This window comes from Magnolia sinica, chromosome 17 (genome assembly GCF_029962835.1).
Source record: "Magnolia sinica isolate HGM2019 chromosome 17, MsV1, whole genome shotgun sequence".
In the NCBI taxonomy this organism is placed as follows: domain Eukaryota; kingdom Viridiplantae; phylum Streptophyta; class Magnoliopsida; order Magnoliales; family Magnoliaceae; genus Magnolia; species Magnolia sinica.
Genome location: NC_080589.1, coordinates 73213022 through 73239059, shown reverse-complemented (window position 1 = coordinate 73239059; position 26038 = coordinate 73213022). Strand labels below are relative to the sequence as shown.

The window sequence follows — 26038 nt, the reverse complement described above, 5'->3', positions numbered from 1 at the left end:
GTCTTAAAATGATTTAGTAAAATGGTGGACCGCTTAGATATAAAACCCACATTACGGTGGGCGCACGTTCGCTAAATTGGATGGTGTCCGGATCCATAGAATCCCCGTACTAAATTTCTACGGTTGAATTTTTACACGTCATCATATAAGAGAAACACATACCCACACGTGGAAGAGGTTTCAGCTCTTGCTTATCCAGTAATAAATGCATCTGCAAGTCTGTAACGCAAGCGCTCACGCGACACTCGTTGCAATGCATGACTGTCGCGTGCCACGATCGATATGCCACCAACTGGACGGAAGCGGATTGCGTCGGGAACGGATTGGCTACTCCCCCTGACACCAGCCATTGGCTGGTGGTTGGTACTCTGTGAGGCCCACCATGATGTATGTGTGTTATCCATGCCGTCCATCTATTTTTATATATCATTTTATGATATGAGAAAAAAAATTAAGTATATCTCAATCTCAAGTGGACCACATTACAGGAAACAGTGTTGAACGAATTTTGACCATTAAAAACGTTTTGGGGGCCATAAAAGTTTTGAATTAAGCTGATATTTATTTTTTCCCTTCATCTGGGTCTTTATGACCAAATCAACAGCTTGGATGTCAAATAAACAGTACAGTGGGGCCTTAGGAGGATTTTAATGGTGAATATCCATTCATTATTTTTTCTCCTGTGGTGTGGCCCATCTAAGACTTATATCCCTATAATATTTTGTATCAAAACATAAAATGATCTGTAAAAATGGATGAACGGAATGGATGAAACACATACATCATGGTGGGGCCCACAGAGCACCTACCACCGGCCACGGGGCTGGTATCAGGGGGAATAGCCAATCCGTCTCCGATTGCGTCCTACCCACGCCCGGACGATAATCCGTATCATTTTTGGGTCTGAACCCAACGCGTACTACGACGCATGGGAAGTTTTGTGGATGGACCCAATGTGATGTATCTGTTTATCCATGCCGTCTATTCCTTTTCTTAAATCATTTTAAGTAACGAGCATCAAATTGAGGCAGATCCAACGCTAAAGTGGCCACACCACAGATGACTCTTGCATTTAATGCAATTAAGCTTTGCTAAAGTGGCCGCCCCACGGATGACTCTTGCATTTAATGCAATTAAGCTTATTATTTGGTGTAGTTCACTTGAGCGTTGGATCGACCTCATTTTTGTGCATATAACTTAGGCTAATAAGAGAGAAGAGATGGACCGCGTGGATAAACAGATACATTACAGTGGGCCCGCCCACAGAACTGCCCCACTGGGGGCTAGAGACGGGTGGGGTAGTACGCGTGTCCAGAGACGCGAGAAATAGACACGCGTGTCAGGATCGTCTGCTCTTGCTATGGCTCTTGCTTATCCAGTAAATTCACCAGCAGGCCTCAAACGCAAGCGAGCACGTATACAGTTCGCATGAGGACGCACGCACCCCATATGCACTATTTTAAGACCACGTACGGATCAGGGGTGGGCCCCACACAGCTTGAAATCTACCGTTAGTCTGAACAAATGCTATCATTCCTGCGGCGGCTTCGGTGGATCCCGGATCCACCAAGGTGGGTGGAATCCCAGACTGTGAGGCCCACCTTGATGTATTTTCCTTACATCCACGCCATCCATCCGTATTGAAATTCTATTTTAGGTCACGATTCAAAAAACAAAGCAGATCCAAATCTCAGTTGGACCATAGTACAACAAAGTCTCGTGGGCTAAAAAAGATTTGGATCAAGATAATATAGGCATAGCCTATTCATCCAAATAAACATTTATTTAGCCCTATGAAGTTTTTAACGATGAAGATTCAATCAAAATTGTTTTGTGTGGTGTGGTCCACTTGGGATCCCACCCACCTGGGTGGATCCAGGGACCCACCAAGATGTATGTGTTTTATATCCACGCCGTCCACCTGTTTTTTCCAGCTCGTTTTAGGGCATGAGCCTCAAAATAAAGTGATCCAAATCTCAGGTAGACCACACCATTGGAAACCGTCGTGATTGACAATATCCATCATAACTTTATATCACCCACTGGCAGCCACTATTAATGTTTATATGTCATCACAGACCGGGAAGACACAAATATCACTTTCATCCAAATCTTTTGTGGCCCTTAAAGAAATTTTCAATGGTGTGGATTCAATCACTGCAGTTTCCTGCAGTGGGGTCCAACTGAGATTTCGGTCTGATTTAAGTTCCACAGACATGAATCTACACGTGTGCCAGAAGGGTCGGCTCTTGCTTATGGAATAAATACAACTGTTTGGATGCCACAGGAAGTTCCTGTGGTCGGAAGCTATGTAGAGCCCACAGAGATTCCGTGAGAAATCTACTCTGTCCGTTTAGAATCGGACACTACTCCAAAAATAAGTAAATCCAAAACTCATGAAACAGCATCGATTGAACACCCGCCAAAGGAAACTTTGTGGGGGGCCACAGGAGTTTGAATCCGGATGATATTCATGCCTGCAGTTAATCTACCAACCAACGGTTTGGATGGCATAGAAGCATCATGGTGCGCTCCTTTGATATTTTCATTCCAACTGTTTCTTGTCGCATAGCCCACATGAGTTTTAAGTCTGCCTATTTTTCCAGTCCCATACTGGATTTCTCACGAGCATGGGGCGTATGTGGCCTGTGGGGTCTATCAATCTAGTAAGCTCATTTTAGGGCATTGGCCAAAAATGGGAGGAGGTCATCACGATATCCCTGATGATATCCCGACTCTGTGAAGCCCACCATGTTGTATGTAATTCATCAACGCCATCCATCCATTTTGCTAGTTCATTTTAGGTCGTCAACCCAAAAATAAGGCAGATCTAGAGCTCAAGCAGATTACACCTTACACTGTAGAAAATAGTGACCATTGAAATCGAGCTGTATTTTCCATTCATCCATATATGATGGTTTCAACAGAAGGTGTCATTGTCGCAACTATTTCTTATTAGCATGGGTCCACTTGGAATTCACCCTCTCGGGAGTCCCTTTTTCACGCTCGCCAACTTGGAAATTTGTCCAAAATTCCCGACTTTTAAGCCATTTACTATTATTTCATGCATTGATTTACAGTTCCACATTATCAAACCCGACTAACAGAATGGGAACTCTCAGAAATTGAAGGTTGTCAAAGTCACCAAAAGCAACCAATATAATGAAACTCACAGAAATTCATGGTTTGCCAAACAACCCCAATTGAAACAGGGGAGGAGGGCATTTGACAGTTTTAAAACGCAACAAAACAGATTCTTGAAGGTGGGACAGGCTGGCATTCGCATCCTACTTAAACAGCACACTTTAAATAAATAAATAAATCTCAAAATTGGATTTTACTTGAAAGTGCTAAAACATGATGGAAGATGTCAAACCAGCCCCAATTAGCAAGTCAGGTCAGCGAGTGAAGCGTCAAGGTGAATTGAAACCGCATTGGCGTTTCTGCCAAACCATTCTGCTCGATGCAAATATGATTGGACAATCAAAGCTCCCAGTAGATTGACCATGGCCTCAAAAACCAAATTGTCATTGGACAATCCAAACATGTAATTCAACTCAACGAATTGCCCATTTTATATCTTCATTTCTGCATGAAGGTGGTCACTCATACATGTGGGCCCATAACATGGACTGCTTCAATCCAGGTACATGGACTGCTTCAATCCAGGTACATGTATTCACTCAAGTAGATTAAACGCGATCACCTGTTATACACATAGTAATGCTCCGCTGGGAACCGGTTCTCATGAGAACTAATCTCACATGATGTGTACATGCAATCCAAGCAGTCCACTAGATGAGTCACCTCATGAAACCCCTGCGGCCTAAAACTTAGCCTGATCAAAAAATCTAGCGGGCCAAAGAAAATTGTGAGGAAAATCAAGGAAAGGAAATCCCTCTCACATCACGTACACGAATTCTCGTGAGAACCAGTTCCTAGATGAGCATTTCACTACACACACACACACATGTAGAGAGAGAGAGAGACCATAAATGATCCATCTCAAAATTTCTTGCATTGCCAGCTCAACCATCAACATGGCTGAGGTAATCGACGAACTGTTTCCCCAATTCACGAGAACCATTGGATCAGGAGAATGCATGCATCACCACAGGTTAAAGCTTTAACATAGACAATAGATTTTGATGAAGAGAAAACAAGACCCAGTAAAAAAATTTATATAAAAACTGATGTCATTCAGCAACTAATAATAAGATTATACTGTACAGAAGGGAACACGTTGCTTATAGATTACTCGTAGTCTCCACTGGAAAATTTCTCTTCAGGGTAATAGACAGCAGTGACAATATTACCTCCAAATCTCCTCCCATTGAGTGCAGCCTTCGCCTTTGCAGAACCCTCAGTATCGGCATACTCCAAGAACACCTGAAACATTCCCACCAAACCAATATTAACCTTAGTTCTTTCTATATTGCCAGTTTGCTGATAAAATGTTGCCCTAGCAAAAGCTAAAAAAGGCAGAAAAATATTCTTCTCCTCTGTATTTATCATAACAGTTCAATTGCCAGTCTTTTTCGTTTACAATCAAAATGAAATAATGTTTTGTGTGGCATTGTCTGGCAACATGATCATTTAACTGTAAAGATAATATATCAATGCCATGTTACACAGGTGCTTTTACACACGTCCATGTTTGACAATGCAATGTATCTGTATCAAACTGAATTAGTAGACCTCATTTACAGATATTGTATAAACACCGCAAGAACAAAAAAGGGAGAGAGAAGGAAGCAAGAAATTAAACATGGACAAAAACAAAAGTTACCTTTCCAACTCCTGGAATGCCCTCCTCAGTTGGGTCCGGACGAGGAATAACAACCTTCAGTAGTGGCCCTGCTCCATCCAGGTGGGTAAAAAAGAAAACAGTGAGATAATATGATATCATAACCTTATAGCAAACAAGTAGCAGCATGAGGATAAACCACCTCTTTAAGAGGTTAGCAGGTCTTTATACCATTTTTTGCTAGTATAAGCACTGATACATGATTTTAATGGAAAAACATGACAGATGGATAACCATTCGAGGAATGAGAATTATGCGTACCAAACTTCCCGCCTTCTTCTCTCATGTCCTCCAATATTTCTTCATACTCTTCGTCATCCCTCAGCTCATCAGCAGTTACCACCTTATAATACAACCATTTAGCAAACAAGACTATTTTGAAACAATTATCAAAGTAAAGACCATCTATTCATTCATTGCATCTTTGTGAGGGAGGTGTGGGAGGGATTCTTGGGCATCTTTGGGTGGCTTGGGTGATGCCAAAGTCAATTGAGGATCCCTTTCATTCATGGCATAGGGGTGGGGTTGGTAGGGTAGGAGATTATAGAGGTTGGCATTAGTGACCAGCTTGTGGGCCTTATGGGAGGAGAGAAATAATCAATGTTTTCATATTTTGCGAGGCCGCATCGAAAAATTTTAGATGGGCTAAAACGGATGTAATGGAATGGGCTTCGATCTCAATTGCTCTTAGCAGTGATCTCTCTTGTATATCTTGGGCTGTGTTGTAATTCTTTTGGCCATTTTGGCCCTATTCAATAAAAACATAACCTTTCAGTATTAAAAAAAGAAGAAGAAGAAGAAGAAGAAGAAGAAGGAAAGCAAATGAGTGTGCGCATGATGAAAATAAATCGACATTTCAAGTGCTTTCATTATGAGAAAATGAAGGCAGAAAATCTCTCTCAAAAAAAAAAAAAAAAAGGGACAAAGAAAACAGTAAATTAAGAGATGAGAGTGCCCCAAAATCTAGTGCAGAGGCGAGAGTTTCACCTGCATGCCAAATGCTTTATAAAGTGTCATAGAAAACAAATCAGGTGAGGCCAATTACCAAATCCCCCAAGGCCAATCAGTAATCATATAGATCCACAAATCTGAAAAGCATAAACTTACCTCCAACATTCTCCAAAACCAAAACAAAACAAAACACACACACACACAAAAAAAAAAAGGAAAAATCCTTGCACGCCTGCTACCCAATAAAGGCTTGGTGTACAGCCCACGCATACCAAACCCCCTTTCTTAAACCTATTCACTGGAATAAAAGCTTAAACTGCTTTCGTTTGTTATGAAAATACCGAAATCCTAGCCTGGAAGCATGACATGTGAAAACTAGATTTCCAATATATGTAGTTAGTTAGTTTCCTTAAACAGCAGCACTTTTAGGACATATACTTGAAATCAAAACATTATGCTCTCACATAATGTTACCAAAAACAGGAAACATTATGTGTCATTTGCAATCCACATCGCTATTTTTAGCGAGCCGAAATTATGGGTCTACATTCTTACTGTTGATTAAGTTAATGTAAATTTATATTTACAATGTAGAGATCGATACTTTCATTTATTTAATTATAATATAAACTAAGCATGTTGGGTATGTAATAAAAACATTCATAATTTCATATATAAATTGCAATATGAGTTCATAGATAAACTATATTGCATACACAATGTATGTATAGGAATGATGCACATGATCCTACCCCCGGCATACCACATATTGAAGTAGCATACTGCGTACCTGTTCCTGTACCACATGCCAAAGCAACCTGCAATCCAGATAACCTTGCTCTCATATCTCCCACCATTTAAACACAATGGAGGAAATCTATCAAGCATCCCAAATTTTCAAAGGCCCCTTTTGAAAACATAGCAAACACAAATATCTTTTTCCCTACGTTAAATCTTGTATATAGTGATCTCGTTTAAATTCCAGTTTCAGAACATTTGGATGTCTTGACTATATTCCAGATTGAATAATTCCAATTTACATTGCCTATTCCAAATTCATCCGAAAATAAGGTTCTGGCACAATTTGTCAGGACCATTCATCTTCTATGTCCAGACATGTGGCAGAAAATCCTTTTCTATATCCCACGTGGTTTGGCAGACGGGCAACTTCGGCAGTTAATGCCTTTTTTGGCTCCTTTGCCAGGATAAAGGTGCTAACTCTGAATCATCTTTAACACAGGCATTGCGCTGCCCAACAGACGCATTATGTGTGCAGCTGATGCAGAGGATGTTCCACATCTCTTCTTTCATTGCAAAGTTGTGAGACAGATTTGAGTTGGAGTTCTCAAAAATTCGTATATCCAATGGACTGCTTCATGAGACCCTGGCGGGTTTTATAATGAGCTTCTGGACCATTGTTTGGGGGCCAGTGGGAAGATTCTGTGGGAGTTAACCATCAAATCTGGTCTTTGGTATATTCAGCCAGATCAGAGTAGCAAAAAATTTTGAAGGTAAGGCATGCTCAGTAGCAGCTATTCTAAGAAAGATTGGCATTTTAAAGTCGGTGCAGGGAATCCCACCTGTCACTTTTCAATCAAATAGGAGCTGCTGATGCACGGCTAAGGCCATCTCCCAACCATTAATCTATTTTGGGATGGGTTTTTTCTAATCTACGCAGTGGTGATCCTGTCCCTTTTTGGTTTTGTTTGCTGGTTTTTTTTTTCCCCAAATAAATTTCACATTGTAAAAAAAAAAGTAGCATCTAATGCTGGCAACCACCATCTGTCACTTCCTACTTTGAGGCCCACTGTTCAAGGTCTTCCCATTGCATCGCGCAAAGACAAAAGGTCATGTACTTCTCACTGTATCAGTAACTGTCTCTTATGGGTCACTTGCCCTTCTCTTCGTGCATTTGTCTTTCATTTATGTTGTTCCAATTTCTATTGAAGCTCCAAATGCTTTAGCTAATTCTCAATGGAGGGCTGTCATGATGGAAGAGATGTCTGCATTGGAAATGCATGGAACTTGGGATTTAGTCAAATAGCCCAAAGGAAAACATACAGTTGGCTACAAATGAGGGTTTACTCTGAAGCATAACTGTGATGGAACTACAAAACGGTACAAGGCACGTCTTGTGGCAAAAGGCTACTCAACAGTATGGAGAAAGGTGTTCCAAATAGGTTATGTATCGGCAGTAACAGCCGATACGTAACGGTAACGGCCCCAGCCGTTATGCGATACAGGTATGAATCGGTTGGGTTAGAAAAAGAAATGTGTAACCCTTAACGGCCGTTACAGGGTGTAACATCCGTTACCCCGTAACGTTCCAAAAAACGGGCGTCTTCTTCAAGGAAAAAAAGATAAAGAAAAAGAATAAGAAAAGGAGGAGAAGAGAAGAGAAGATAAAGGTCGAAGGCGTACCTAATTCTTCTTCTTTCTTTTCCTCTTCTTCTTCTCATCTCCATCAGTCGACCAGTGTCTCTGTCTCTGTTAGGGTTTGAAAATCGGAGAACCATCTCTCTCTCTCTCTCTCTCTCTCTCTCTCTCTCTCTCTCTCTCTCTCTCTCTCTCTCTGCTAGGGTTTCGAGCACAGAGTCATGCGCGTATCTCCCTGCTAGGGTTTCGTGCACGGAACCCTCGCATCTCTCTCTCCATTTGAAATCGCAACTCTAGTCGAACAGCTCTCTCTCTCTCTCTCTCTCTCTCTCTCTCTCTCTCTCTCTCTCTCCATTCCAAAGGAAATCGGATTGCGTACTGAGTTACTCATTACGTTATCGTACTGAGTAAACTCTATCAGGCCCACTGTCAATGTATGTGGTTTATCCACACCGTCCATCCATTTTTCCAGCTCATTTAAGGGGTTGATACCAAAATTAAAACATATACAAAGCTCAAGTGGACGATACCACAGGAAACAGTGGGAATAATGATTTCCACCGTTGGAACCTTGCTAGGCCCCACAGTGATATTTATTTGTCATCCAACCTATTCATAAGATCACAAAAACATAGATGAAGGGAAAACACAAATATAAGCTTTATCCAAAATTCAGTGGCCCTCAACAAATTTTTAACGGTAGAAATTCAATTCACACTGTTTCCCATGGTGTGGCCCATTTGAGATTTGGATATGCTTCATTTTTGGGCTCAAGCACTAAAATTATCCGGTAAAATGGATGGAAGGAGTGGCTAAAATATCTAAATCACGGTGGACCCTATAGAGTTTACTCAGTACGCAATCCGCTTCCATTCCAAAGAGGCTATGTGGCCCATTTCCACCAAGTTCTTTTTAATAAAAGGTCCACATGCCGCGTGCTGCCTTGCTCTGTGGGCCCCACCATGATGTATGTATTTTATCCATGCCGTCCATCCATTTTGCCACATCATTTTAGGTCATGATCCAAAAAATTAGAAAGATCCAAATCTCAAGTGGACCACATCATAGGAAACAATGGTTATAGAATGCTCACCATTAAAATTTTCCTAGGGTCCACTATAATGTTTATTTGCCATCTAACATGTTAATTGGGTCACACTGACGAGGATGAAGGGAAAACACACATGTCAGCTTGATCTAAAACTTATTTTTTATTTTTTTTGTTGACTGGCGCGCGTACTAAATACACGCACGGGCGTGTACGTGCACGTACTATATACGCGCGCGTACACACGTGTGCGCGTGCGCGTATAATTGGGAAGTCCCCAATAAATTTTTAATGGTGGACGTTTAATCATTGTTGTTTCTTATGGTGCGGTCCACAAGAGGTTTGGATCTACCTCATTTTGTCTCATGCCATAAAATGAGGTGGAAAAATGGATGGGCAACGTGGATAAAATACATACATTATGGTGGGGCCCACATTCAAGGCCTCATCTAATTAGACTCAAATGGCGTGGTGCAGCCTGGACCAACCTGGGTGGTGTGATGACGTGCCAAAGTTCCATGGCCCCACCATGATGCATGTGTTATATCCAATCGGTCCATCCATTTTTCCATATCATTTTAGGGCATACGCCCAAAATTGAAGTAGATCCAAAGCTTAAGTGGACCACACCACCAAAAAAAACAAAAAACAAAAAACAATGGGTGTTATTCACCTACCATCGAAATCTTTTAGGGATCCCCAAGAAGTTCTGGATCAAGCAGATATTTGTGTTTTCCTTGCATCTAGGTTGGTGTGAACTTAAGAATAGGTTTGATGGCAAATAAACATCATGGTGGGCCTAGGAAGGTTGCAATGGTAGGCATCCTTATCCCCAGTTCCCCACTACTTTTTGTGGTGTGGTCCAGTTGAGCTTTGGATGTGCCTCATTTTTGGGCTCATGCCCTAAAATTATTTGGCAAAATGGATGGACGGTGTGGATATAACACGTGGGGCCCACAAAACATTGACACTTGTGTGCTGCACTTCACAATCCAAGTCCCACCTAATTCGGGCCCTTAAAAAATTGTACACGAGACTGTATTAAATTAAAAAATACCAATTAAATTATGAGACCATAGTTGCTAACTCACAATGTTAAAATCAAATTGTTTGAATAGTTTTAATTGTTAATTTGTGAACACTTATTTTTTAAAACACGGCCTTTTGATTTTTTATGATTCACAATCCAATAAATGTCCACCAATTCATAAGTGGATTAAGTGTCAATAAATTGCATGAACTTGAGGCTGATTTGGGGCATCGATTGGTAGGCCAAGTCGGCCCCAAATTGGCAACGACATCTACCTGAATTTAATTTTATTTTTTTTTAAAGAATTATTGGGAGAAATGAAATCAAATTGTTGAGTATATAAATTAGTTAGAAAATTAAATATATGAGTTTCGTAGTCAAATCTAGGTTGTCTGGTTCATAAATTCATCAAACGGTCTGATACAACTTCTCACCAAAGAGTGGACCGTTACACCACCATAAACATGTTCCAAATTATAAATGAATGCATATTTGGAATATTTAGAATATTCCGGATTTAATGGATATGTTTCCATAATTTTTTGACCAAATTAAAAATAAAATTTTTGCATCATTACACACCGATACGGGGCGTATCTGTATCAGTAACAGTGGTCACTGTTACGCCCACCGATACCGCAACGGAACACCTTGGTATGGGGTGGATATCAAGGTTGTAAAACTAAATCCAGTGAGATTTATTGAATTTGTCATAGAAAATCGAAACTAGCCACCTTTAAAAAATTTAAAAAAAAAAAAAGATAACTCAAAACTTTAATGGCAAAAGCAAAAAAGCAAATGCAACAAAAAAAAAAAGGCACCGAGAAAGCGTCCCAAGGACTAACCTAGAAAATCAAGATTACAATCCCTTAATTTAGAAACGCAATAGGCCCATTCAATAACCAGCATCCTAGCCCTATGAGAAGTACCCTCCGCCAATATCCTTTCATTTTTAAAGCATCTAGCATTTCTTTCTTCCCAAACAGCCCACCAAATAGCTAGCAACACCATCCTCTCCTCCACAACACCATTGTCCTCTTTCCCGAGCCCTACCCCGTGCCACACAACCAAGAGAGAGTCCACCGAATTCGGCAAAGGCCACAAAATATAAAAGCGTCCCGACAAATATGCCCAAATGGGCTAAATTGAAACCAGCCACTTTGTCAGCTAGATGTGGAAAATGTGTTCCACGATGGTGATCTCCAAGAGAGTTTATATAGAACCTCCTAGAGTTTACCATGTGTAAGGTTTGTCAGTTGAAAAAGGCAATTTACAGCTTGAAACAGCCTCCCCAGGGCAAAGTCTGAAAATTTGAGTACAGCCATTTCTCAGATTCAGTTTCAAAGGAGTTCATCAGATAATTCCATGTTCATTAAAAGGGCGAATAGGATTGTTGCCATGGTGATTGATTATGTTGATGATATTGTCCTTTTAGGGGACAATGACGAAGAAATTTGTAATGTAAAGACGTACTTCTGGGAAAAGTTTAACATAAAAGGTTTCAGACTTTTTAAGGTTTATTTTTATTATTATTATATTTTTAAATTGCCAAATCAAAGCATCTTTATTTTTTTTAATAATACATCCTTAATTTGCTTAATGATTAGGTCATGTGGGGCGCCAAACTTGCAGAATCCCCTATTGAAATTAATCAATGTCTCCATGAAGTTTGACTGGAACTATTGAGTGGCCGTGGTACTTATCAACAGTTGGTAGCATAGGAAGGCTTAAAGCATCGCCCGAAACTGTTACATATCACCCAATACATAACAATATCACCCATGAACAATACAGCTGCATCAGCCCATATCCATCCGATACAGCCCGATATGGGGCAATACAGGGCCATGTCGGTGGTGAACGATATGATACCAGATGCACTTATTAAAAACCTCGGTTGGTCGGCATATTAATGTACACAACCATTACCACCACACGGCCAAATATAACTTATGTGTTCAGTGGCAATTTTGCATTTTCATTGCTGGTCCCAAGTTCAGATAAAGGAGGGTTGCTCGGGTTGGTGGTTGATGCAGACACATCTTTCTCTTGACTCCTGAAAGTTTAATCACAGAAGAGAATTCATGTAGCCGACCCATTTAGCTCCCTTTTTTTCTGAAAGATGACAATTTTATTAGAACCTCGCAAAACACGAGGAAAGGTTTTGATGATGATGATGTAATCTTAGTTCATGCATGTGCCTTAGACTCATCACCTAGAGGCATCTATCGCATCCTTTGATATCTAAAGGCTGCACCAGGCAAAGAACTGCTATTTTACAATTATGGTCATCTGAATGTGAGCTGTTATAAATTATAATGACACAGATTGGGCAGGTTAGTCTGATGACAGAACATCGACTACTAGCTCCTATACTTTATAGGGAGGAATTTGCTGTATTGGAAAAGTAAGAAAATTCCCATTGTTTATCGAAGAGGAAAACCTTAAGAGACCAATTCCTTGAACCAATTGACAGGATGCTGTTAGAAGCCACTACATGTACCTCTGCTCTCATTGTGTCACGAGTGTTGAAAATAGACAATCCCTAAACTAGTACCCCACCTATGATGAGGCAAATATATTATGAATGGTGTTCTCAAGCAGTGGAGAAGGGTAATACCTCAGTCAAGCAGACAACCTTAGTTGGGTTTTCAGCAACCAGACCAGATACCAACCCAACACCAGGCAAAGGTGTGCCACCAGCCTGCAAGACCATTTTCTGCAACTCCGGCAGCTTGGATCAGTTGAGGTTCAAGAGAAATAAGCAATAAAAGCATCAAGAACTAGATTGTTTTACCTGGAAAGCTATATGTTGTTGTGCCTGTGCTAAAATGATCTCCTGATCAGGTTTTGCCTGTCCACTGCTGTAAAAGTGAAAGAAAAAGTCAGAATATCAGGCACATATAACAGAGCCATGTCAAACATACATGTTGGGAGCAGATAGACGTACAAATATCTATATGCTTGTCTTAATACTGATACCCCAAAAATCACAACTGCCCATTATTAAGTTTAGCACCCCAGAAAATATCAAAGGAAAAGAACAACAAAACACCAAAAGGCATTTTTAGCCCTTCTTAGGAAGGACCTACAGTCCGTGCTTGAAATTTGCATAAAATGATGAAGGTGTTTCAGTCAAGACTGGATTGTGTTGAACATTCATCAAAAGATGGAGCCATTTTCCTGCTTCAGTAAATCAAGTGCTTGTCAGCATAGTTATGCTGGTCAGTTTTGACATGAAAGAACAACACCTTCAGGTTTAAATTTTCAAACATGAATGATAGCCTTCTGTACCATTTTATATCATCATTTTAAACATTATCCCAACAAATTGGGGTGTATCATATTACGTTGTTTAAAATTATTTCTTGTCACCTTCATTGTCTCAAAAGATCATTTCTTTTTCGCTTTCTTTAGAGACATTCAAAGAAACGATAAGAACACCAAAGAAGAGGGACGACATTCCCAACACAATGATTCATCCTTCTCCCCCCATTTTTGGCTTAAGTATCAACTATATCACTAGCCTCTCTATAGAAAGGGGCAATAATATGCTTCGCTTAAAGTTTCAAAAGGTCTTGACACTATATTAGGTCAATATTTATCTCGTTATAATGTTTTTTTAAAAAAATATTTAGATGAGTACACTTCTCTAGTTTATCATGGTATGGACTAACAAATGGTATATCTTTCAATATGTACTACGAAATAATAAGGCCATGATGGTGTGTCATGAGAGAAGAAGCCTCATGCATGTCCGACAATGCTGACACATCCACAAGTGTCCAAGTCAATAAAATGGATAGAACACTTCTATTTATGAGTTTCAACACAACTATTCCAAAGATATCAGAAAAGAGAAAAGGAGTTGTCAGCATACTCGTCACTATCATTATCATCATGGCCTTGCCTCAACATTGAAAGAGTAAAACAAGAAAAACAAAGGCATAAACATTGGACAAAGATAGTATAAGTGAAATTTCTAGTACTGGAATGAGAATGCATCTTTCATGAGAACAACACAATCACAGGCTTTATCAAAGCACATGCCACAAACATCTTGTGATAAGACACTAGTTTTTACAAGCCAACGAGAATCTACCAAATTAGGATCAATGCCATGGTATTCAAAAACGGTTACATTACAGACTTACAGCCATAATGGCCATTACGTAATGGTAACGGTGGTGCTCATTGCACAATATGAAGCCATAATACCCGAATTGAAGAATAAGAAAAAAGTACGTAACGAGACGGGCCGATACATTTTTTCCTCAAAAAAGAAAAAAAAACGTTACAAGGCTGTAGCATTATGGCTCCCATAACAGCCATTACAGCCTGTATAGTAACGGCCATAAGGTTGGCCATTACAGCCAACATTGCCGTTATTGAATACCTTGATCAGTGACCATGTTAATTTTCCTTCGGTTTGCCAGCTTATTTAATATAGGAAACTCTACCTGGCAGTAGCACGGCGAACAGTTAGAGTCTTATCACCCATTTTCAGACCATTAAGTGCCGCACAAGCAATGTCTGTCACAGCTGGATCCTGAGATATTTTGTAAAATAATTTATCAAAAAGCAAGACATAGCTCCCCAAGTACAGAAAGAAAAAGAAGGAAAACACAGAAAAGGGAAATTGCAAGTTTGTCAAGCTTCGAATTTTTAGACAGTGTTTAAGAACTCGATCAAGTGTTGACTCTGCTCAACCCGAAAAGGTCAAATTTATGGGTCTAAAAAACCAGCAATAAATAAATAAATAACGATTAAGAATTCAAGGACTTGAAAATTAAAATTATAGAAGCCTCTTAATGTTAAAAACTGGGTATTTCACTGAGTTTCGTGTTGACTTGGATTTGGGCCCTTATTGAAAGAAAGAGTTTTGAGTTTTCAAACATTGTTTAGTTGTTCTCAATCCACACACCTGATAGACACAGAAACCATAACCTTTTGAGTTTCCTGTGTCCCTGTCCTTGACAAGGTCGAATCCACGCAGAGGCCTGCAAAAGGTTGAAAAAATTCTTTCAGGATGACTGCAATAGGTGAACAAAGAATCCTGATGCATCTTGGGATGCCATTGATCCAAAAGAGAAAAAAGATTTTTTTTTTTTTTTTTTTTTTTAAAGGAGATTAATGACCTTTGGACAAGTAAATGCTATTAAACAGAACTTGAAAAGAAGATAGCCTTAAAATTAGGTTCATACCCAAAGGACTCTAGCAGCTCCCGTATCTGTGCTTCTGTAAAATAGTACGGCAATCCACCTACAAAGATACGATCAGGTCCCTCTGCTCCACCAATTGAACTGTCAACAATGTCCAACCTATAGAGAATTAGAAATTCCAATAATTTTATGGCACACAAACATAGAAAGAAATACCGTAAAAAATAGCCTTTACTTCTACTTGGTAAAAGACAATAATAACTATGTTACAAGCAATAATGGAGTGCAAAAGAATATGAAGAGATCCTATTTCAAGAAAAAACTGAAGACTCTGCCCCAGAATCACAAAATCGAACTCAACAAGACTGCTGGAGAAGTCCTCAAATTAAAGGGGTATCTCATCTTTTAAACCCTGTAAAAATTACAATGAAATACTAACCAACTCAACCAAGGAGGTGACAGCATTGATTGAGTACTTAAAAAACTAATTTTTGACTACTTGAGAACAAATGAAAAGGATAATTGCAATTTTGAATTTTGTAAGATCTGAACACAGATGGGGCAGTTGCCATCATGGTAGGTTACTCACTTCTTAAAAAAGAAGGGGAAGAAGAATGAGAAGATGATGGTGATGATGATGAAGTTTGAACCAGCAGCAGCAGAAGTACACATCACAGTTTGAGTTTTAACTTTTGAACACATCATTGCATGGTACAAGATGACTTACCCTGGTGTGAGACCAACAGCACCTAAATTCAGATGGGGGCTGGGTTGGCTTGGTCCGAGTGCCGCAGCCAATGAAGGGTTGTAATCAGTAGGTCTCCGAACCCTCACAGAAACTCCCTGTTGAGGTAACAGGAAATGTATAAGATAAATGGAATACTATCGGCAATCTGAACAGTTTCTATCAGTCAATGTGCAATAGTGCCACATAGCTGTTCAAAAAAAGTGAAATGACGCCCCTGGTATTTCAGTTGGCACAACAAGAAATATTGATCCTGTTGCTACCCAACCCTGTGATTTTTGTTTCCTTCTTTTCTTGCAGCTAAAAGCTCCAAGTTTTAAACCATAATCCACATGCCTAAGTGACTTGCCAAACTGCTGATTTTTCAACCAAAGTACAATCAAGCACTAGCATTGGCATAGATGCATTCCAAAATCAAATTGCGGAAAATACTTTTTTTTAAAAGATAATAATGGAACAAGGTAACTTTTAAAATAACATTAATAATAATAAGGGAACAGGGTTACCTCAAACATTATCCCGTCTAATGCCATTGCATTGCTCGCTTCTTCAACAGTTCTCATTTCCACAAAAGCAAACTTCTTCTCGTGATTAATGTACACATTAACCACAGCATCACCTATAAAAGCAAATGCCTTAAATCAGTTCCCTTCTATATTGCACAACAAAAAGGTATGATCTCAGAATATGAACAGAACAAAGAAACTGCAATACTAATACAATATACCGACCAGGACCAGCACTGTTTCCTCCAATAGCAGACATAACACGGCTAAAAAACGTTGCAATTGTCTGTTACAAAACCAAAAGAAGAAAAAGAATAGTTAGAGCATTTTAAAAACTTGGACTAGTTGTTGAAAGTTTGCTGATATCAGAAGACAACAGAATAACCAGCTACAAGCCACTAGCTAATGGAGTTCATTAGCAAATAAAGCATGAAGCAAAAACAAAAATATTAACATGATCCAAAAGTTTGGCACGCCCCAAGAAGGTTTCAACAGTAGCTGTCTGATCCTAACTGTTTCCAGTGTTGAGGTATGCCTGATGTGCTGGATCATGTGCTAACATGAGCTGACCCAACTGATGAATGGAGCGGATATCACACAAACAATATGGTGGGCCTCACAGATTTTTCACCTCCCTCACTCTGCATGTAGCCCCCCAGCACTCCCTCTCCCTCTCTCTGTGTAGCCCGCTTCTCTCTCATCTCCCCCTTCCTCTCTGGGTTGCACATGCCATACCCACTATCAGTTGTGCGTGTGTACATGTGTGTGTGAAAGGTGACACAATTTATTAAATAAGCAAAAAGAAACAAAACAAAAAGAAGAGAGCAAAGAAGCCAGCGACAAGTCTCCCTCTTGTCACTCCACCTGCTAGCCCTTGCATAACAAAAACAAATCAACGGCAAGGGAGATCCCTAAAATCCACACCCACAACACCAGGCCAACAACTGATTACAAAACATCCTAATCCCAAAAAACATCCGGCTTTGATCACCCTCCAGACTCCTGCCTTGGAAATGGTCAACTAACAATCATAGCCAAAATACTGCTACTCAAGACATCAATAGGTGTCGCTTGTCCTCAAAACTCTTCTATTTCTCTTTCCACACTCCCCAAATGACCCTGAAAAAAATGTCTTCCAAGGGATATCCAATTGGCCAATGAACAGCCCACATTGACATTCCATCAACAAATCACATACGAAATCCCAAACCGAAAGAGTAAAGAACTCTGATTGTCTTTCGAGCAATGAATGAGTACACGATCAAACAAATCTTCCTCCTCCCTGCACATGACACATATTGGGTAAAGCCATATTGTCCTTCTTCGTATCTAGAGACAGGATGTTGTTTGTTATGGCTATCCAAGGAAATGCTTTGACTCTCGGGGACAGATACCTTCCAAACTTAGCGCATGGGGGAGAGTCACCATCCTGCAAAGTTGACACCAAATAGAAAGACTTGGCGAAAAATTCACAGTTTGATGATCACCCCCAAATTCTCCTGTCCTCAGCTGAAATATTGATATGTAAATCGAGTAATCTGCCCAAAGATTGGCAACAAGAGCACATTCCTCATCAGATCAGACAGATTTCAATGCAGTCAATGCTCCAAACCACCCCTCTTCCCCATCTCAGAGCAGTTTTGGACTTTTTCTTCTTAGAGGACACAAACAAGAATAAAGATCGATGAGAAATCTCAATTGGCATGTCATCTAACCAAACGTCTTTACAAAATCAAACTTTGTCCCTTCTTCCAATCATGAATCTGATACCTTTACTAAACTCTGTTCCAATCCTGCTTGAGATGTCCCTAATGGAACTGTCTGATCATTGGCATATCTTGCTTATGGCTTTCCACACCTCAGAGACCCAATGCCTAGCTCCAATACCTGGGAACCAACCATCCTCTGACTCACCATATTTCATGCAAATCACATCAGTCACAAGGCATTCGGTTCTTCCGTATCTCCACCACCACTTTAGAGTACCCAATTCCTCTCCTAAACCTTTCTAATCCCATGATCCCGTCCCTCACTGGCTTTTGCACCTCACTGGATAATGTATTATATTACATTACACACAATCCATAAGGTCAATATATATGTAAGTCCAATATCCCATCCATTTCAAATCTCTCAAGATTCATGGATATGCCGAGCAAGGGAATCATTATCATCATCATTTAAGCCTTACCCCAATTAATTGGGGTTTCCACTCCATTAAGGGCCATATTTCAGTATTAAATGAAGATGCAAAGCAAGGGAATGTATGTGTACAGCCTAACTACTAAATGATAATCCAGCAATACTCAAACATGTAATCCAATGTTTGCTAATACAAATCTAACTAATCAGCAATAACAGTCTACAGCTAAGTTTGTTTTAGTAAATCATAAGACACGTGCATTATCAGTGGAGTCAAGCCCCAAAAGGTAGAAATGGAAATGCTTCTTTAGCAAGGTACAGATATCTGTTTTTATGGTACTTTCATTGACGAAAATGGCTACAAGCCACGAAGTTTCTCATTTCCTTGTCATAGTTTGGCAGGCTGTTTTCAACTGGCTAGATTCATTGGGCTCTACTGAGTTATCTACTTAAAATGAAATGAATATAGAGGAGATTTAAGATCACATCAAATGGTCAATATCAACTAAAAAGTTGCATGTAACCCAGAATATCACCTGCTCATTTGCCATAGGAGGAAGGCCTCCAACATATACACGGCGTGCATGCCTTGTTGCCTAATGAAGAAAGGAAAAAAAAAAAACGGAAAGAAAAAGGCAAAGAAGAGAAATGAAAACAATTCATAAACTTATCACTGATAAAAGCAAGAAAAAATAGCAAACGGAAAAGGATGATCCTTCAACAAGATACCTGTTGAGTCATTGCTTGTGCTGGCATCAATGGAAGGGTCCCAAACTAAATCAGACATTAGATAACAACAGCTTAGAAAGTTACCCATGAAATCCCAGAAGCTCGAGAATCGCTGAAGAAACAAATTATACACCTACAAAAGATTCATGTACCTGAGGCGTCCCGAAAGGAAACATGCTTGGGAACATTCCCGGCACGGCCGGAGGAGCCCCTGGCATTTGCCCTGAAAGTCAAATAGTAAAGATGGAAAAAAGTGTTAAACAACAACAATGTCAAAACGTGTTGCCACAGACACAAGCAACACAGCTCGATCTATTGCATCACCTTAATCTTTGGGTGTACAGCCTCCTATTCAATATGACTTACAAAAATGCTGTTGGAAATATAAATAAGAAATAAAATCCATCATTGCAGATGCTGGGGAAATATTTGCAAGACTACCAAAAGAAAATAGCTGCCGGTTGAAGGCGAACAAGATCCAGCGAACCGTGCATTGGTTCCTCGTTGAACACAAAATCTACAGTGATCACGCCCATGGGTAGCACAGTGGGACACGTGGCCCAACATTGCCTTCTTACCCCAAATGATAAACACAAGCACAAACAAACAACCACACACAACAGCCAAACAACACAACAAGGATCCTCAGTTCCAGTAGGAAACCAATTATAAATAGAAAATCAGTAAACAAGAAAATAAAGTAAAAGAAATGATATTGAAAGTCTAAGTGCTAGCAAAATGCTACCGAGCATTGAACGCCACAATCCGCAATATAGATGCCAGTTTGGCTAATATAACAGTTTTAAGAGCAGTAAAAATGATAACAAGATGGCTTGGTACGGACCTGCAATGGCAGTACCAGGCATTGCAGCAGCACCAGGCGGTGCCATGTCAAAACCGCTTGCCCGTTTACTGTAGAGAAAAGAATATTTCCAGACAGTTAGTAACAATAATAAGGGTACCCCTACATCCAAAACCCTAGCAAATATACCATTAATTTACAAGGTCTGCGTTCTGTATTAGGAATGAGGCTGTCAACTAGCCGAGCCCGGGGTTGGCTTGGGCCTTGACTTTGAACTATTTGGGCTGGGACTGTGGAGCAAGCCTATTCAATATTTTGATTTTGCTTGCCCGGGCCCAGTCCATTGACAGCAAGGAAGGAGTGAAGACTAAAAATACACATTAAATAAAGCACAGTTTGGGCTCAGGCAAGAAGTTGCAGTTATTGATAGTGTGCAAATAAATAAACAATAGGATTTCATTGGCAAACAAAGAAAACCACAGATAAAGCAAAATCATTCCCTAATTCCTGTTCCATACAGACTAGAGCTCCCAATTCTATGTTTACAATTCATGCAGTGTAATATTTCAATGAATCGATACACAAAAATAAAGTGTTAGAGTACCTTTTTGAACGAGAGCGAGAGCGTGATCTGGATCGATTCCTACTAGATTTATCCTTTGAACGAGAACGTGATCTATGTCTATGTCTCCTTTCTCTGTCTCGATCATAATCACGGTGCCTACAAAGGGAAAAATAATAGTTTCCAAAGCAAAAGAACAAAGGGACAAAAGCTAAACACAATAAAACTGCATGTTGATTCATTTATGCATTCAACCAATGGCAAGTACCAGCATATCCTAATGAGCATTTGAAGAAATTGAAAAAACTTGAATTGCAGAGTATCAGATCTCATCTATTTGCAAGCTAGAGAAACAGCTCAACACTTGGACCAGTGGGAAAATTTCATGAGCGTGTCAGACTCCCAAATTGTAGCCATGTTACCTGTCATAATCACGGCTTCGATGACGATCATAATCATCAGATTTGTCCCTTCCTCTTTCATCCCTCACACCTTTTTCCCTATAATGGTCCTTGTGATGGCGATCCCGATCTTTCTCCCTCTCCCGATCCCTTTCTCTAGTCCTTGGCCTTTCATGTTCTGATCCCCGAGAATTGTGCTGAAATAATTGGAAGTGAATCAAAGAAATTAACTAGCAACATAACAAAAAGAAAAGACCATTTAGGATACCAAACAAGGAGAAAGATGCATACTTCAGCTTCTAAAGAACTAGGAATTGACTTAAAGCAATGGAACTATCAAATTAGTTACAGATCGATACAGGTGTAGGGGTGGCAACAATACAGACTAGGGCCAGCCCAAGGTTAGCCCTAGCCAGGCCCCAATTCCATGAAACTTCCCTTGTCCAAGGCTTGGCCCCAGCTGGACTGAAAAGGCCCCAGCACTGGTCATAGCCCTGCAGGGTCAGCAGCATAAGATCACTTGGGGCAAAAATCAGAGAATCAAACCGATCCAATCATTATGTGGGAAACAAACATACATGATTCAGGTCATCAGCTTCCATTGATTTCAACATTCTAGCTTGCGTAATTAGATGACCATCTTACAGAATATCCGGGATGTGGAAAGTGATACACGCAATGAAGAACAAATTTAAGGAAGCCATTCATTTCAAATGCAGAGATGGGTGGAACCATCTTACAGGGCATCCAGGATGTGGAAAGCGATACATGCAATGAAGAACAAATTTGAGGAGGCCTTATTGTTTCAAATGTAGAGATAGGCGGAGGAGCGATTATGGGTTAATTATTGGGTTGGAGACCAGCCTCTTCAGGAGTTTCCAAGACTAGCAGATCTTGCTCCAGACTGGGGCATATTATTGGCTCATTGCTTCTCATCAGATGTAGAGATTGCAACCGGCCTATTTAGGAGGAGTTTCCGAGACTAGCAGATCTTGCTCCAGACCGGGGCATATCTGCTCCCTCTTTCAAAAGGCCTCTTTTGATTCTTCTCAATCCACACAATGATTGAACACAAAATTTAAAGAATCTATTAGCTAAATAAATTTTAAGGAGCAATTGATCCCCAAACAAAAGAGAAGATCGATTTCCCCTTTTAACACCTGTACGGTTGTGGAGCTCAAGTTTTTTTTATTGATTTAAAGCTAATAGAGACAAGTTCTTCCCCTTAATCTTCAATAACGAATCTTATTTCATTTGTAGATCTTGGGTATTTTTGGGCATTTTTTCTTCTTTTGGGGATGTTGGATCCTATACAGCGTCGTAGAATTGTTCTACAACCATTTGTTGCATAGAGACTATTGTGGTGTGCATGGCATGCCATCCAACCTATAGAGTCCATCATGTGGGCCACCAAAATACAGTGGTGGTTTTTGAATGGCTGCGCATTGTTTTCTATGTTGTGGACCATGTGATGGTGGTATAGGCCTAACCTTTTTTTATCTCTATGGTGGCTACACATTTTTTTCTATTTTGTGGTATGATATCCAATGTAGCCAATACCATAGTTAGTTACACAACTTCTATATGTTTAGTCATTTAGTGATACTATGCTACTTGTCATTTTTTTTATCTCACTAAAGCTGCAAAAAAAGAATTGTGTACAGCTGTTTATGTTTTTTCTTTGCTTTTTAATTTGTTAATGTGACTTTTTTTTTTGGATTGAATATAAGTGAGTGGGCTTTTGATAACTTGTTTTCGACATAATTTTACTTGAAAAATGAAGCATATTTTTTCTGGGCCTTTTTTTTTTTGCTATTTTTTATATTTATTTTTACTATTTACTATATTTTTTCCAATTATTTCAATTAAAAAATAGAAGTATAGCGTTTCGTAGCTACACTCTGTAGAGGGATGAAACCTGCGCAATACACTACATGCTATTTAGAATATTGATTATGCACAAAATGTGCATAAACTACTTCAGAGCCAACTAGTGTACTCAAAGGAGACCTAGGCACACACCTAGGTGGTTTGGGCATGTTACACTTGGCATGGATCTCAGGTAAGGCGCATAACTTAAGCATGAATCAATCACCTAGGTGCACCTAGGCACGCCTGCGATGCATGTTGCTTTTACATGATGTATCCTTATGGGTACCTAATATGTGTGGTTTCTTTGCCGTTTGACAAACCAATAAGGATGCAAATAGATAAGAAAGGCTTTCAGGCCTTCTTTCAACAACTTTTCTCATTTCTTTTAGGACTAAAGCTGGTAGCATTCTTCCTCCAAATTTCAACATCTTTTCTTCTTGATTTCTTTCTTCTAATAGTGTGTTAAGGTCATCACATTCGACTTCTTGAAAACAAATTTTTTTTTGGATTTAGGGATTTTGAGGGAATTGAAAATTTTATGTTATAGGATTTAGAGATTTTGAAAAATTGGATATAGGGTTTGGATTGGTGAATATGGGGGATTAGGGGGGTCTCTACTCTTGGCTGAATGGTAGACATTGTGTCTCAACTCTGAGGTCACAGGTTCGAGAACCCATGCGTGAGGTGTAAGAGTGTGTGTGTTTCTCACCTTTAAATATATATATACATATATATATATATGGGAGATTAGGGATTTTAACAAAAATATGATTATTGATTGGTGAATTTGGGGGATTTGGAGAAAACAGGAAATTTAGGGTTAGGAAATGGGGAACTTAGGAAATTAGGATTTAGAATTAGAGAATTTTGGGGAAATTGGGATATGAGGTTTTGTGCTAAGGGCCTGTTTGCTTTACAGGTAAATACTGGTAAACCAGTGGTAAAAGCATAATCATTAGTTGTGCTTGTGGTTTGGAAATAGTTGAAATTGCACCTCAAAAACCGGGCAAAACTCAACTTTGTTTACGAGCCAAAACTCTATAGAACCCACCATGATGTATGTGTTATATCCACGCCATCCATTCATTTTATTTTTTTTCAAATCATTTTAGCGTGTGGGCCCAAAAATGAGGTAGGTCCACATTTCAAGTGGACCACACCACAAAAAACAGTGAGTTCAACAGTAGGCGTCATTATACCACTGCTTCTTGTAGTGTGGTCCACTGGAGCTTTGGATCTGCCCCATTTTTGGGCTCATCAAGGTAAATGATTTAATTGAGAATGAGCCTAAATTTTCCATTTGACATCACCAGTTGTCTACAAACCCAAGTATACTGTCATGGTTGTGGATCCTTTCTTCGTGCTTGCAAATTCTTCAATCTCTTCATCTGTCAATTTTCTACAAAATGTAATAGACCAAGACACCACTCCCCGTCTCCCCCAGTATGTTGAGGCATTGGGACACAAGTCGTCCTGTAATTTTATTTTTTTTTTAAAGATAACTTGAATTAGAAAGAAAGGAAGAACACGAAAGAAGGGGACTGCTGAGACGACAGACCCTTAAGACAGAAGAAAAGAAAGATCTACATTGGTCCCCTCCCTAAAGGACACCCATTCGGCAATAAAACATTTGACATTAGAGGAGACTACATGGGAGGGCATTTGACACAAGTCGTCTTGTTATATTTGACATATTATAGTCTTCCAAAGCCCGGGTGTATCGGTCTATCACCAAGCAATGGACCTTCCGGACACAAATCTCCAATATCTTGACGCATTGATTTGATTGGCACACATGTGGATAAGTCTAAGCCATTAGAAGGCTCAAATGTTTCTTTCCAATCTCAAATCACAAATGGGTTCCCAATACCCTAATGGGTACACCAACACCCTAGTGGGCACAAGTACAAGTGTCATTTCAGGCCCGACATGGGTAATGCCTATGGGTATGAGTGCATTATTCATTGGCGGATATGCGTATGGGTACCCCCCAATACACGACCTGAAAATAGATTCATAGCCGCCACTTTCATTCAATTCTCATCATCCAATGTCGATCATGAACCATTTTGGCTTTCCACGGTACATTTGAAAGCCAGCAATCAGATTCCCTCGTGTCATACAGTTTGTGTGGTTCTTCTACCATAGGCCATCCATGGTTAGGACTGATCCCCTGCCCACGAATAGTGGAAGGCAGGCTGTCTATCACATCATTTCCTATCTAACAAACCCATCGTATGAACAAAGCACACCATCTCACTATCCCTCCCACATATTATATACAAACAGTGGCAAACAAACACTTTTATTACACAACGATTCTAGAAATAGCAACATCTTGAAGCAGCACTAAACGAAGCATTTTGCAAAAAGAAATCCGACCGTTGATTCGACAAACGATCTGTCAAATTCATTACCTTAACAAAGAATCCGCCAAATCTTCCAGGAAAAAAAAAATCGCGAGATTGTGTGCGTTCGTGTCTTAAAACAAGCAAACGGAAACAAGGTCGATTGGAAAGTGACTGGAAGGGAACATACCTGCCGCTGCGAATCTCGATCTTCGAAAGCGTCGTAGGGAGAAGAACCTCCGCCGTAGTCTTCGCCTCCTCCACCTTTGGCCTGAGTGGCCGAGCTCCAATTGTTGTAGCCCTCGTATCTACCTTCGTAGCCAGACATCGCTCCGCTCGCTCGATTTGCAAAACCCTAACCCTAGAGATTCCTAGGCATGGAAGAGAGAGAGGAATATAGATCCAAGAAATTACAGAAACCCTAACCCTAGAGCCTTCCGCGCATGGGATGAAAACCGTAACCCTAATTCTGCAGTCGATGTGTTTGAGAGATGACAGAGATAGGTTCGGATTCAAATCCCCGACTCAAATCGAAGCAACAGCCGGTGGAATGTAAG

General features: G+C 39.9%; 1 protein-coding gene across 7 annotated transcripts; it reads right to left on the bottom strand.

The window, feature by feature from the left end:
- Nucleotides 1–3973: 3973 nt before the first annotated feature.
- On the bottom strand, nt 3974–26038 carry LOC131231714 (splicing factor U2af large subunit B-like). Of its 7 annotated transcripts, none has more exons than XM_058228006.1 (18): nt 25672–26034; nt 21283–21458; nt 20903–21019; nt 20341–20408; nt 19649–19719; nt 19497–19541; nt 19304–19363; nt 16851–16911; nt 16626–16738; nt 16102–16217; nt 15417–15533; nt 15137–15212; nt 14673–14761; nt 13010–13073; nt 12833–12931; nt 5069–5150; nt 4790–4857; nt 3974–4389 (listed from the first exon to the last, which is right to left on the bottom strand). In XM_058228006.1, the coding sequence occupies exons 1-18, from the start codon at nt 25807–25809 to the stop codon at nt 4255–4257; spliced, it is 1695 nt and encodes a 564-aa protein (XP_058083989.1). In that variant the 5' UTR covers nt 25810–26034; the 3' UTR covers nt 3974–4254. The 7 variants fall into 7 exon arrangements, with proteins under 7 accessions (XP_058083989.1, XP_058083988.1, XP_058083990.1 ...); XM_058228005.1 differs by having other exon boundaries at nt 13010–13076; nt 25672–26033; XM_058228007.1 differs by having other exon boundaries at nt 13010–13076; nt 15417–15515; nt 25672–26031.